The following is a 14829-nucleotide window of genomic DNA, read 5'->3' as shown; positions in this document are numbered from 1 at the left end:
TTAGAGAGATATGTATAGATATCCTACTTTACCATCTGATTAACATTTATACAACTTTTACAAATCTAAAAGAATACTTATTCTTTTATCTGTAGAACAATAAAACCAAATGATTTTTATAGAAAATGGAAAAATAAGTTCAAATTACAAAGACAATGCATTACATTCTTTCAAAACTTTCCTCAAAATGGTGGATGTAACTGATTAATACTGTTAAACAAGAGTCATAGAAATCATAATTTACAAACAGCTTTTATTTAAAATCGTCAGCTTCTAGGACTTGAACCATAAAGAAAATAATTAAAACATACTGCAAGTTTTTGTTTTGTGATTTCTTGTACCTTAGATAAACTTCAAAAGAAAGCACTGTTCTTTATTATCCACACCAATAATGATGAAATAATATAACTTAGAGGGTACACATTAATATAACTTGCATATGGTACATACAAACAAATGAAAGTGATAAGGAATATATACTAATGTAAACAAAATGAAAATTTCTTTTTGGCAAATCTGATGAACTGGAAAGCTACAAGTGTCTTCAGTGTTTCCTCTTCAATCTGATGAACTGGAAAGCTAAAAGTGTTTCCTCTTCAATCTCTTTCTCCACTTCGATAGTAGCTCCTTGTTATAAACATATAATGTTACATGAGGACTGAGTTAAGTGAACAATTTATTAGAATTTATTAAAAAATATTTGCAAAGAAAGCAAGTTAAATGTACCAATGTGGAAAATACTGACACCAAATTCTTAAAAATTCATTTTACACAACTTCTGTTTAGTTTTATGTAAGGCTATTCAAGAGTTATTACACACTTGTAATCCCACATTTAGAAGACACAGATTAATGAAAAGGCAACTAGTCAACAGCACTCATTGCCAACTTGGGGGTTACTATGACTGAATAATAGAATTTAGCTGTCACTTTTAAACTGTATATATGGCACCAAAGTGTGCAATGTTAACTTTCCCTTTTTGACAGAAATCAGCCATGAATGCTGTAACCTCTAATTCACTGTCTAGCATGCTACCACTTTTGATAATAAATCTCATTAACAAAATAAGCCAGTAAAGTATTTACACACCAAATGACATTAAAATTTAATATTTGTATCAATAATTAATTTGAAAATTCACATGCAAATTTATCTTTAGCATTAGGCTACAGAAAAAAATTATGGAAAGATATACATCCAATAACTAAGATTTCCAGGAAACAAATTCGTGTTAAGAGTTTCCAAGGGTGATAAACTCTTGAGCTTTTACAAACAATATAGAAAATAAAGTGTGGCTAATGAATTTGATAAAAAGGTTTCTATACAGATACTATTCTTACATTGTTTAAATTATGTACTGCCAAAATTATAAATGAATGAAATGGCCATGAACCCAAAAAGACCTTACAAAAGTTTCATTTATCTTCAAGATCTTAACTATCTATAACTAGAAGTTTTACAGAAAGAGTTCATTATATCAAGTTGAGTTCATGATGAAGGCAAAAAGCCAAATATCAACAAATAAAAACTTTTCACAAGATCTTCTCAGGTTCACAGTAATTTCAAATATTTGGAATCAAGTACTATTCTCTCTTCCAATGCCAGTCAGTTTCACAGTTCAAGAGGATATGCTTAATACTGAAATATTTCATTGTTAAACTCAAATAAAATGTCAAGCACATATGTAGTTACTTACACATTTATTAAACTTGATCAAATTGTGCTGGGAAAATTAACAGAAACTAGTAAACTTTCAAGAATGTTACAAGACCATTTTATATAAGAAATCACCCATCACAGGTGACAAAATGTTCTTTATTCATGTAAATTTCCAGAAAGAATAACTGCATGTATCTTTGATTAGTTTAGCATGTGTAAAGCATTTTTGCTTCTATTTAATTTAAGGAACTATAACTGTACAGAACTTTATTTCTAGTTATTGTAAGGAAGTAAAACTGTACACAATTTGTTTACTTCTAGGGAAATAGAAAGAAATTTTAATTTTCCAGAAAAAGACAGTTTAGGCTGGCCCATCAAAAAATTACAGCTCTGAAATAATATACAGTTTCAGTTATAAAATTTGACAGTATCCAACCTTGAACTAGACTGATGTAATATTTGACAGGATCTTTGATTGCCAGTAGTCTTGAAACATTGCTTTTGATACATACATACTCAATTTCTTATCATATATTCCTGCCATATTTTCAATTTCATTTGTACTAACTTCATTCTTAACTGGGTAAGCCTTAATTATCCCTACCATAATGAAGCTGCATGTGTAATATCTATAATACATTAAAAACATGTGCTTGAAGCCTATATTAACCCTTTCACTAAAGGCTTAGTATAATATACAGAATCCATCTGCACCTTTTCACATATTAAGTATTTATACAATAACTTTTGATACAGTATGCATATCTTCACAAACTTTTGTAGACTTTTAGTAACGATTACAAGTATTTTGTGTACAAAAATCAGATTTTTTAATAAAATATTTTATTAAAATATTTGTGAAAATAGCCATATTCATTACTGGTCTGAGTGCAAAGTGATTTCATCTTGTGATTAAACAAACTATTCTTTATACAAAAAAATTTCAAATATTTGTATAATCACTGAAACTTTCTAAATACAATTCAAACACTTGTGTTCAGTAAGACTATATTTTATGATATTTTCTATACTCTAACAACGTAGGGTCTGTCACTTGACCACCTTCACAACCATCATAACAAAATCAGGAAATAAATAATGCTTTTTCCATGCTACAATGACTACATTTTACAATATGAAATACAATAGTTTAATCTAAATAGCTTAAGCTTTATAACATTATACACTTACATGTATATTTATTATTTTTTTTATTATACTGACCTTCCAGTCATGCCTAGCTAATGTCACATTACTTGCATTGACGCAGTGCACTACAATCACATTACATATGTGATATTATAAAACTGACCTTTAGCCTTCCCTGATTTGGCCGTGTTTTAGCAGACTAGTAGTTTGTAATATACAGTCACATTTCAATTATTATACATTATATATATATCTTCTAACTATGACCTTTGTACTCGATTGCTGCTGTTAAGCCTTTTAAAATTTTGCACATGGAAGATATCAAACAAAATTTTCTTAGGTTTTAGATACATAGTTGAATAACTAAAATATCATAAACAACTATACTGATACCATAGAATTTCATTATAATTTATCAAGCTTAGTAACTAAGATGCATTTAGATTTTAAAAAATATGAAACTTTAAGCAGATTAAACAATCAACCTACCTCACTGAAATTGTGAATCAAAAGAACGTTGTAGCCTTTTCACAGATTAAAATGGCTGATAAACCAATTAGAACCATTCTAAGCTGTTGATTGGTTATTCACTTCATATATTGAAGTAATTGTATACAAGGAACAGTTTTCAAAAAATAAAAGAAGTCAAGAGGGCCACTGTGTCTGATTCAGTACACAAGCCATATCTCAAAATAAAAAGACATGAGATTCTTCTCTTATATTCTAGTCTGGTAATATTAATAAATTTGAGTTCTTAGTGTTTAAAAAAGTATAGACTTAGTGTTTTGACATCACAAACATCTAATTTTAAACACTACTACATTCATCATATCATGTGACTCACTAAAATCTATATTTTGATATTTTCTTAATATTTACTTTTAAATTAAGAAATTAATTCATATATAATATTAAAGTTTGAATTATAATCTACAATTTGATTCCAAACTCACTGGCATAAATTCATAAAATAGTAGTTAAATATGTAATATTTTGAATGCAAGTCAACAAATGAGATGGCATGGGCTTTGACTCGTGACCTGTAGTGAAGTGTTAATCGAGTATGTAACTTTGTACGTACGTTATGTACAGTTATCACCTCTCATAGTTATAGTAAAACTATAATTGGCAGGGATTCAAGAGTAGATTTTCAAATTGTTAAGACTGAATCTCTTACTGCATTTTATGTTTCTGGCCTTTCCTTGGAACCTTGAGAATACCATGTTTGATTCCCTGTTTATATCTGCACTCACAAGCTAGTGGACCAAACATGGTGAATTTGATCAAGTATTAGCAATGTGTGTCATGTGGAAGTGTTTATACCCTGCAGCAAAACAAAGTATTTTATGCTAGTAAATAGAAATGTTGTGGAAATCCTTGTTTATTCCACTATTCAGAACAATTTACAACTTCTATTAATCACTGGTCATACTTAAGTATGATCTGCAATAACAACTGTTATGGATGTTTTCTAGCACAAAATGTGACTTGCAGATAATAAAGTAAGAAGTGAAACAAACAGTGACCAGAAAGCTTAGGCATACACTGTGTATACTATAATTTAACTTTTTTGGTCTACTTTTAAAATTAATTATTTGCATGCTTTGTAGCAACATAAAACTAATAGGGTTTATACTATTATCAGTACCATGTTAAAAAAAATTGCAAGTTTCACATACTATCAACAAGTTAGATAATTCTAACAAAGTCAATATACAATTAAATTTCATATTCACAATTGTTTGCCTCACTTGTTAATAACGTACTGTGTGATTTCAGTTTATGTTTTCCATAAAGCTAAGTCTAAAATAGTTCTTGACTGTATGCTTTACCTCAGTATTAGTGGCTTGAAACACTGTCAATAGAAAGTTACTCACAGTACAACACCTGGTACAGAATGTTGATGCAATGTAAAGATTTTGAGAACTTGCTGTCAGTAATATATTTTATATATCACTAAGTGTGGGCAAAATTTGAATGTAAAATTAGCCACAAAAAAACAAATATTTCAAATGATATTGCCCAGCCACTGAATTTTAAATCCTACTCTCAAATTTTTATGAATTAAAGTTGTCATTCATTCTTTCACTAACATGAAACTTACCTAATAAAGTATAACGAATCATGCAACTTCCAACAACCAGTAATAAAGTATAACAAATCATGCAACTTCCAACAACCAGTAATAATGTATAACGAATCATGCAACTTCCAACAACCAGTAATAAAGTATAACGAATCATGCAACTTCCAACAACCAGTAATAAAGTATAACGAATCATGCAACTTCCAACAACCAGTAATAAAGTATAACGAATCATGCAACTTCCAACAACCAGTAATAAAGTATAACGAATCATGCAACTTCCAACAACCAGTAATAAAGTATAACGAATCATGCAACTACCAACAATCAGTAATAAAGTATAATGAATCATGCAACTACCAACAACCAGTAATAAAGTATAACGAATCATGCAACTTCCAACAACCAGTAATAAAGTATAACGAATCATGCAACTTTCAACAACCAGTAATAAAGTATAACGAATCATGCAACTTTCAACAACCAATAATAAAGTATAACGAATCATGCAACTTTCAACAACCAATAATAAAGTATTTTATATTTAAATGAAAATCAAGCTGCACTTTATCAATTTAATTAGAAATAAAGAAACATAATTTAATATCTGAACCTAAGCAGACATAATTTTGTATACTTTAAAATTTTTATGTTATAGCTTTAGAAAATTCATGCTCCCATTAACATTCACAACTAAATCAACAGACCTCTTTCCTGGAGAATAGCTATCACTACGTCGAGGGCTAAGAGAACGACTGTGACTTCTGCTGCGGGAGTACCGTCTCCTTGGTGTGCGAGACCTGTTTACATATTCAGAAATCTTTAAACTGTACCCAATAAAACAAAAACTTCTGACTAAATACAAGGTGCTAAATGAAAATTGTATATATCACATATATTGTAATTCCATTTAATACAAAGTGCTGACACGTAAATAAGCAAAATGAAAACAACTGCCTGGAAATTTTGACATCATATGAATTGTATAAATAAATCTTAATCATAAGTATGTACCAGGGGATACCTTCAGACAATATTAGGATCATTGCTTTTCTAACTCTTTTTACATCATGAGAAGTAGAAATGCTCAATACCTACAAGAACTGTGGTCTGTAACGGTTTTAAAGAATCTATTTTATAAATAGCTACAATTACTTCTGAATATGAGAAAGGTTTATAAAGTTCCCCCCTTCCCTCTGTCCTTCCAAAATGAAGAGTCAATTAAAATTGTGAGGCTGTAAGATGAATACAAGAATTTTTATAGTTTATATATATATATATATCATCATTTTAGTTAAAAGTTAGTTACTACCCATAGATACTATAGTAAGTTCTGGTGTTAGGAAACCAATAACCATCAATAACACTTTGCTCACATTATCAGAGGTCAAGAAGTTTATTTTGGTAGGAGATTGAAACAGGAACTCTTGACTCACACAAAATGATAACATACCCCAGGAGTTCCCAAGTCATGCTACATGATGTCAGAAAACCAGGAACCTGCAGCACACATACATACACTAAATGATGTTAAGAAACTGTCCTGACAAAGCCTGAAACCAGAACCTTCTGCACACACTATATGATATCAGGAAACCTACCCTGATCAAAGCTCAAGCTTGGAACCTGCAGCACACATTATACGATGTTGCAAAAAATGCCTTGAACCAGAGCCTGGACATAAGGCCAGTGCTTTTTCACCACTACTGAAACTTCTAAACTCACATCTGCTAATCCTGAACAGTACAATATATGCTATCATCCGATAGGTAAACTGTATAAATTTTAAGCATAGCAAATGATTCGCATAACTGTAAAATAGCAATCAAGACGTGTTTATATCTATATGCAAAAATGGCTCGTTTGGGTTGAGAAAATATTTTACATAGAAGAGCGAACAACGTTTTGACCTTCTTCGGTCATCGTCAGAAGAAGGTTGAAACGTTGTTTGCTCTTCTACGTAAAATATTTTCTCAACCCAAACGAGCCGTTTTTGCATATAAATTTCTCAACAAGTGGGTTTCTCAACATCACTCAGTGTTTATATCTAATTTGTCCTTCTATGACATCACTGATTCTAGGGTTTATTTTAACCAAAACCACACACTTTTCTTATTCCCAAATGCATTCATTTTTTAACTAACATTAGCTGCTCTTTTTCCACTTTTCAACCACTACATAACAAGCTAGCTCTTTTAACCTAAAAGGACAAATGTTTACCTCTTTAAATTGACAACATTTGAATTACAACATTAAATCTTTTCATGCTTAATTATTTACAGAACTAATTACTCAAACAACTAAATTATACACAAAGAAGAGTTATACAAAAGATTAAGATGAAAACATTTAATTGCAAAACAGCTTTATATGAATCTTACAATAGAATGTAATACACACTAAACAAGACTGAAGTTAAACAGTATTAATTGAGTACATCAGAGTTTTTTTGGAGATTGTTAACACAATGTCTTATTTTTCAGCAAGAAACATAATACAGCCTCACAATTTCTAAGTTTCTGCTTTCACTAAAAATATATATCTTAGTTCTTAGTTCAAATATTTTTAAGTTATAGTCAGTTAAAACTTTTTGGTGAAGTTAAACTGTTTAATTGTTAAACCAAAATTTCACCATCTTGTCTCAGCTTATCCTGATTAAAAAACAAACTAACATTATTCTTTCTCACACAGTTTGTTTTTATATGTAGCAGTTACAGAAACCAAAGTCAAAAGGAAATTGACAACTCATTTTTTATATCGGGAATATGTGTCATGTATGTTCACATTTAGTGTTGGAATGAAATTATTTTAAGTTATTTTACTAGATTAATTATAATGATCAATAACTTTTAAGTTTTAAAATCAAAGAGAAAAAAATATATTAAAAATTATACCCATGACACAGGAGTCAGGAGAGTAAAACAAGATGGTGTCTGAAGGTTGTCTGATGTTTAAATGATTAACAGACAAACAAGATCTGTCAACCATTGGTCTGGAGGAAGAAAGTGAAGCTGGCAGCTATGGGATGAGCCATGAAGCCAAACCCCTAATAAAGCAGGTATAAGCTGATTACTAGAAGCTCGTAGGAGCCCATGCGAGTGTAGACTGATAAAAGGCTTTATTCCATCAGCAAAGGTAGCAAGAAAATGTATGACGAAATCAGCGATGTAAAGGAGAACTGCAAAGTGGCAGAATCCAATTCGACGTTTTCATTGTAGTGCTTTGAAGACAGGTAGACTGCAGGACTGGTGTGTCGCTAACGATGCACACCCACTAAATTTCATGTAGACCAACATTCTGGTATTAAGAAAAGCTTGTAGATCCAATTTCGTATGTTTAGATTAATGGTTGAGGTCTGACTCAAGAAAACCCAACTGTTGATAGCAAACGTCAGCCACAAGATGCCTGCAGTGTTAACCCACATAGCCATACTGAGTAAATACTGGCTGTTGTATGTTTTGTAGGTATGCTGCATGATGTATGCCATGAAATTACAGTCTATATGTATACTGTAGTTGGTCAAGAAGCAAATGCCGAAAAGATGCAACTCGGGGGTAGTTTTCACCCAGAGCGTTGGCAGTTTCAGGTTGGGGCCAGATGGGTGCCTGCAAGGGTTGTTGTCAAGTTTGTTACTATACAAAACATTAACACATCCATAAGAAACAACTCTTTGATGGCTAATGAGCACTAAAACTAAGTCAAAATTTTAAAACCAAAACAGAAATCTATATGTAGGAAAATGGATTAGTGAAAAAAATAAAGCAAGATGTTACAATGAAAAAAAATTGGGAAAATAAATAATCATTATGTATTAGCTCACCTAGATCGTCTATTGGAGCCATAACCTCCATAACTGCGAAAAAACAAACAAACAGCAATACAATATTAAATTAGTACAAACAACAATAACACTAAAAGTACAAGCATTTTACTGGTACATTTTTGTATTTCAGGATAATTAATGGTTTATTCCTAGGTATTGTTATTAACCAAAAAAAAACCTTATATGGAAAACTGCAATTCATTTGAAATGTCTCAAAGACTATCCATTGACCTGATGGCAGTAATTTGACCTTCCAGCACATGCCAACTGAAACGTTGTCATAAAGCAAGTTTTCAAACAGGTTAGTGAAATCCATTATGATTGTCCAGAGCTTCTGAGTAAGTAGAAAATTCTAACTATTAAAAACATCACATACAGTACAAAAGAACTAGAATATTTCTCATCTAAATATTGAAACAGCAGTTTGAAGGTTTCTTCCTTACTGTAAATTAATTATATTTGTCTTATAATAGTTATTATTTTATGATCTTGTATTACAACTACTTACACCCATTTCTTATATTAACTATAGTTTGATATGTTTGAATAAAAATGTGAGGAAAAATGCAACGATATCAAACTCAATGGTAGGAAAATTCTAGTAATTATCAGTGACATTCAGAAATGCAATTAGAATTTCAGGGAATGTTAGAGAAGTGATGGTGAAGAACAAGATTTATAGGTATAATAAGATGAATAAAATATTAATGTAAAGTTCCTGGATAAGATATTGTTTAATGTTGTCTTTGATTTTATCAACAGTGCCTTAACTATTTTAAATATATTGGTGTCTGGTTCTCTTTGGATGTTTTTGCAAAGTTTTCAGTGATACGTTCAAAACAACATCAGGGTTTTTTAAGATGTTCCTTTAAGCCTGGTATTCATTTCTCTCCTGGTTTCTCCAAAATAAAAGTGTTTTTGTAAATCACTCTATTGTTTTTATTTTCAGTGAGGTAAATGTGGGTAATAAAGCTTCAGGTTTTAATTCCTAATTTTTATACGAGTACAATATTTATTTCAATGATGTTATTCTTCATGAGTAAATCCCATAATTCAATTAGGTTATCTTTAATATCATGGATCATGAAAAAAATAAACTTGGTAGTTGAGTTACTTAGTGTTCTTCTGTTCATTATTGTAATCAGTATCCTATATTATCTACATCTAATTATTACTATATAATTTCAATTTCATTTAGTAAAAAATTAATTAATAATTAAACTTAAGGGTATAGGTTACTAATGATTACAATGATAGATATCTGATTATCATAACCTTATCTTGAAGTACTTGTTGTTCTACCTTATAAAGATTAGAATACATCTTTGTCACTTGACAGATCTAAGCATTAGTAATATATTATCATAATCCAAATGTTACCTCTCAATGATTAGACAGTTTAGAACGTTTAGGCTAGTCCTTAAATTTATACATTAAACTAACAATGCTAAATAGTTAGATCAAACATTCTACTCATTACTGTTAAGGAAAGTAACATTAAAAAGTCAAAGGAATCCACAAACACTAGTGTTTCTTTATTACAATAGGAGTTTCATTTGGAGCTTTACTTAAAGACAAAGAAAATTTAACTGTAGTAATCTGAGAACTTTAAAACTTCAAATACATAAACAAATGTTATAGATGTAAACTACTCAGATACTGTTACCAATTTCATTGATTGAGAGAAAATTAAAAAGTACATGATGAAATATCACATAATGCTATTTTATGCATTTCAAAAATTCTGCAAAGAAATTTTGGTAGTTGTCAAAAAGATATCCAAAGACATCATAACGATTATTAAATTAACAACCAACTTCATGCATTAACTTATTACCTACAAAGGTTTATTTAATATTCACAAAATTCATACAAAGCTCATAAAGAACAAATGCCTACAGACTTTTCTTTCAGAACATAAAAGTTTGAAACTCTCAATGACCCATTAGCCAGATTAGCAGGAATTCTTATATACTATTAAGTTTCACATGCAATGTACCAGTGTAGTAACAGTAAATCAATAAAAGTGATCAAGCTAGCACACGGTCTTAATTTATTCATAACACTAAAGTTACAAATTTTTCAAAAGATATCTGAAGTATAACCTTCAGTGTATAAGTACTGCAATAGGCCTAGAGAAGTTCATCTTTTTTTTTTATATCAAAAATAAATTCTTACTTTATGAATACACATTCAATGGATCATTTCCAGAATTTTAGCTGTTAGCTATCAGATCACTTTGGTTTAACACTGCTTATCTCTCATGTTTATCATTTTAAATACAATAACCTGCATTGGAGGTCATGCACCCCAAAAGAAATCATATTCAATGGCATTCTGTGTACATATTGTGACACCCTTCTGTTGGAGGAAGGTTTTTGTCACTTAGTGTCACCATGCACAATCACAGTAAAACATGTGAAGTTAGGAGGGAATTGACAAGGCTAATTACATGCAAATCTTCAAGGCAAATGCATAAAAAATATAGCTAAACTGTGTGACAAGGTAAGTTATCATTCAGAAAACAGTTTCAGATTTATAAACCTAACAAGAATAAGGTTTACATTTGAAAACAATAGAGTTGAAATTAGAAAAAAAAACACTGATCAGTTATTTTTTATCTATTCTGGTAATTAAACAAAGGTTTCATTTCTAACAATACAATCATAAGAATCTTTATTAGTTTAGTTTATTAAGTCTTACATTTAAAATTTTTGTCCATCACAAGAGATTTACACAAAATGAACTTAGGTGAAGACTATACTTTTTCAAGATTCAAGGACACTAAAAGTAAAAACTAAATATTAATCAATACCACTTGTAAGCACAGTTAGCAATGATTTGTAATTATTTGTTTGTTTGTTTTTGAATTTCTCGCAAAGCTACTCAAGGGCTATCTGTATTAGCTTTCCCTAATTTAGCAGTGTAAGACTAGAGGGAAGGCAGCTAGTCATCACCACCCACTGCCAACTCTTGGGCTACTCTTTTTACTAATGAATAGTGGGAGTGACCGTCACATTATAACGCCACCATGGTTGAAAGGGCGAACATATTTGGTGTGACGGGGAATCAAACCCACGACCCTCAGATTGCGAGTCAAACGCCTTAACCCACCTGGCCTGGTTTGTAACTAACCTAATATTTTGAGGAAGTTTTCATCTAACATTCAGTAATAACTTCAGTTTGCTCAGTGTGCCATCATTTTACATTTGTTTTTTTAATTTCAAATTAATGGCACTGAAAGTTTTCCACTTCTGAAATCTAATGAACAAATACATTAGGTTTGCAAACTTTAATGGACAGCAACTGTCCGTTGAATTAAAAGGGAAAAAATGTTTCAGCTTCAATATTAAGACCTTCTCAAACCTGATGTCTCTCTTGCTCTACATTCCACTGAGACAAATGCATTGTTTTCACACCTTAAGTGATTTACCTTTAAGGTATTAAGTACAATACATGTAAGTGAATATTACTTTGAGTTCTAATAAAAGTTGAGCAACTTAATACATTGCCATGAAATACTACTAATATTATTAACCTTCATTATAATATGAACACACAAAAGGATAAGAAAATAAATCACAAAACAAGAAAGTTATTACCGATACACATTCAGAAGACATATCTGCCTCTTGTGCCTCAAAAAAGCACGTACACACACACATACAAAAGCATGCATGTATACAAACACTTTTCACTTATTCAGGCCTTGCTTATAATAACTTTTTCTCTGATTGTAATTTCTGTTAACTATATATATATATGTATAATAATTTTACCGAGGTGGGGGTGGAGGAGGTCTTCGACTTCCACGTCTAGATCGTCCATGGGATAATTCAACACGAACCCGGGAGCCACAAAGCCTTCTAAGAATGGAATATGATTATTGATACCTATCATTAAATAATATCTAGGTTACCTATTGATTCTAACTGAATCTTAATCTAAATGTTCTATAACTTAAATTTTTTAACAGTTAAATCTACATTACAAACTGTTTGTTCCGTGTTAACATCAAGGTTTCAAGCTTGTTATTAATAAATTTAATTACCTGAACAAGACACTATAATGATAATACTGTATTTATGGACTGATGAAAATAATGAAAAAAACACGTGAAAAATATGTCCAACCACATAGTAATACAGTGTTTTAATTTCACTAACATTCCTTTCCATTTATGCATGCGTTACTGTGGACATATATATTAACATTTTTTGCAGAGGTAGACAAATACCTTAATTAGTTATAAAACTAGGTAAGGTCACCCTAGGTAAATTCTATGTTTCACGGGAAAGCTATATGGAAATAAGGGAAAAAAAAAACATGACTTTCTTAAGAAATCAACTTTTAAATACATAAAATAATAAAAATACCAAAGTTACCTACCTGGTGTATATAAAAATAAGTAATATGAAAAGAGAGAAAAAAATGTTGCTAACATTTGAATATTATATGTAAAGAAACTATCACCCTTGATAATATGACGATTCATGTCTTCTTTCTCATCTTATTTTCTTTTCTTTTTTCCCAGGGTTTATTAGTACAGGCTTTTTTCTACCCCTTTTAGTAGGATTTCACAGCATTACTTCTCAGTTTCAATGGAATGACTACTATAAGTTGATATGATAAAATCTTAATCAACTGCCGCTAGTATGCTTCTCCTGAATGAGAGTCTAGTGCAAGTGCACAAACAGTCCAATACTTGGAACACTAGACCTGGAAAACCTCACTACCAAGCCATATTTGGTACCATTGGAAGTAGAGGTTACTGTGCAATATATATATCTAAAATACATAAAAATCTACCACGAGAAAATTCCACAATATGCAAACTAGCTAATTAATATTCATTAACTGATAAACTTAAGTTTATCATCTCATAACAATATTCTTAATTCAAAATAATATCATGTTATCAAGATGAAAGAAAATTATTTTCTATAATCACTGTGATGCCAAGGGTGCAGGTATATGCAAATTAAATTACTGATACTCAGTTGTTAAGCTCATATTAACTTCATCAGTTAATTTTTTGACAAGTTACCAATATAAACATTCAGTATTTGGTATGATGTTACCCATAAATGTAAACTAGATATTTTCATCTTAGGGACAGCCACTTAACTATTATTTGCAAATTATTTCATAAACATTCCTATAATTCATATTCTATACATGCTTAAATAGGTAGTGGTATGGTCTAAAATCTAAAATAGGCACATTATGATATACACAAGAAAGTCCAAGAAAAATGCTTAAGTGTTGCACTTGTTTCATTATAAAGTATATTATACCTAAAAATAAAGATTATCAAATTAAATTATTATGGATGAAGTAAAAAAGAAACAAGCTTGGTCTTCACATAGTGATATTGTTCATACATCATTTTCACTGATTTCTTCCTAAGACATGTCTAACTTCACAACATTCATACAACTATTACCATGACATCCTGTACTGTTTGGAACACACTTAAGCTATTTTTTTATGATATGAGCATGAATTTGACCCACATGGTGTGTTTGAAGATTTATATCTGCAGCAAATCATGTTTAGGATATCCTGCCTCACATCTCTATGTGTAGTTGTACTTCAACAGGGATGTGGAATGTGTAGTAAGCTCATGGTGAAAATATGATTCTGTGTTGTCAGTTATTTCCAAATGATTCACCATATGATTGGAAAGATTGACTGCATTAATGTGGACTTCGTGTGGCCAATTTTGATCCCTTTTTGAAGACTGAGCAGGATCTTGAACTTGGTCTGTTTTCTTCAGTGATACGTCAGATACTTTTCCGTCATTGAATACAGCTTGAATTTTGTCTCCGACTTCATCAGTCTCATCACAATTTATTCCATTCTGTGCTTCAATATAAGGCATCAAATATTAGGTTCACTGGCATCAAAAGGTTCAAATGTGTCAAGTCAGGTTATAGCCTTCATTGCAGTCACAGTTCATTCTTCCCTTGTTAGAACTACATGCACTACTAGTGTACCAGTAAAGGATGTCATTGATTCATGGACAATGACATAGATATACATATTATAAATCCAGATATGATGAACAGATTCAGTTATGACTCTTCCACATTTCAACCTTCCATAACTG

At 30.7% G+C, this 14829-nt stretch overlaps 1 protein-coding gene across 4 annotated transcripts in view; it reads right to left on the bottom strand.

The window, feature by feature from the left end:
• Positions 1-233: 233 nt before the first annotated feature.
• LOC143243951 (RNA-binding protein 1-like) overlaps positions 234-14829 on the bottom strand; it is a 32586-nt gene continuing 17990 nt past the window's right edge. The window contains exons 3-7 of one of the 4 annotated variants that reach the window (XR_013024819.1): positions 12497-12583; positions 8715-8747; positions 7789-8499; positions 5602-5694; positions 234-627 (exon numbers count right to left, since the gene is read on the bottom strand). Coding sequence is in view for 2 of the 4 variants with exons in the window: in XM_076487827.1 (XP_076343942.1) it covers positions 597-627; positions 5602-5694; positions 8715-8747; positions 12497-12583 (244 nt within the window). In the remaining 2 variants the exon portion in view is untranslated. The remainder of the gene's footprint in view (positions 628-5601; positions 5695-7788; positions 8500-8714; positions 8748-12496; positions 12584-14829) is intronic. The other 3 variants (XR_013024820.1, XM_076487827.1, XM_076487836.1) reach the window with 3 other exon arrangements.

This window comes from Tachypleus tridentatus, chromosome 1 (assembly GCF_004210375.1).
Source record: "Tachypleus tridentatus isolate NWPU-2018 chromosome 1, ASM421037v1, whole genome shotgun sequence".
NCBI classification, from domain to species: domain Eukaryota; kingdom Metazoa; phylum Arthropoda; class Merostomata; order Xiphosura; family Limulidae; genus Tachypleus; species Tachypleus tridentatus.
Note: the sequence above shows the minus strand (reverse complement) of the source record. Positions and strands in the feature narration are given on the sequence as shown.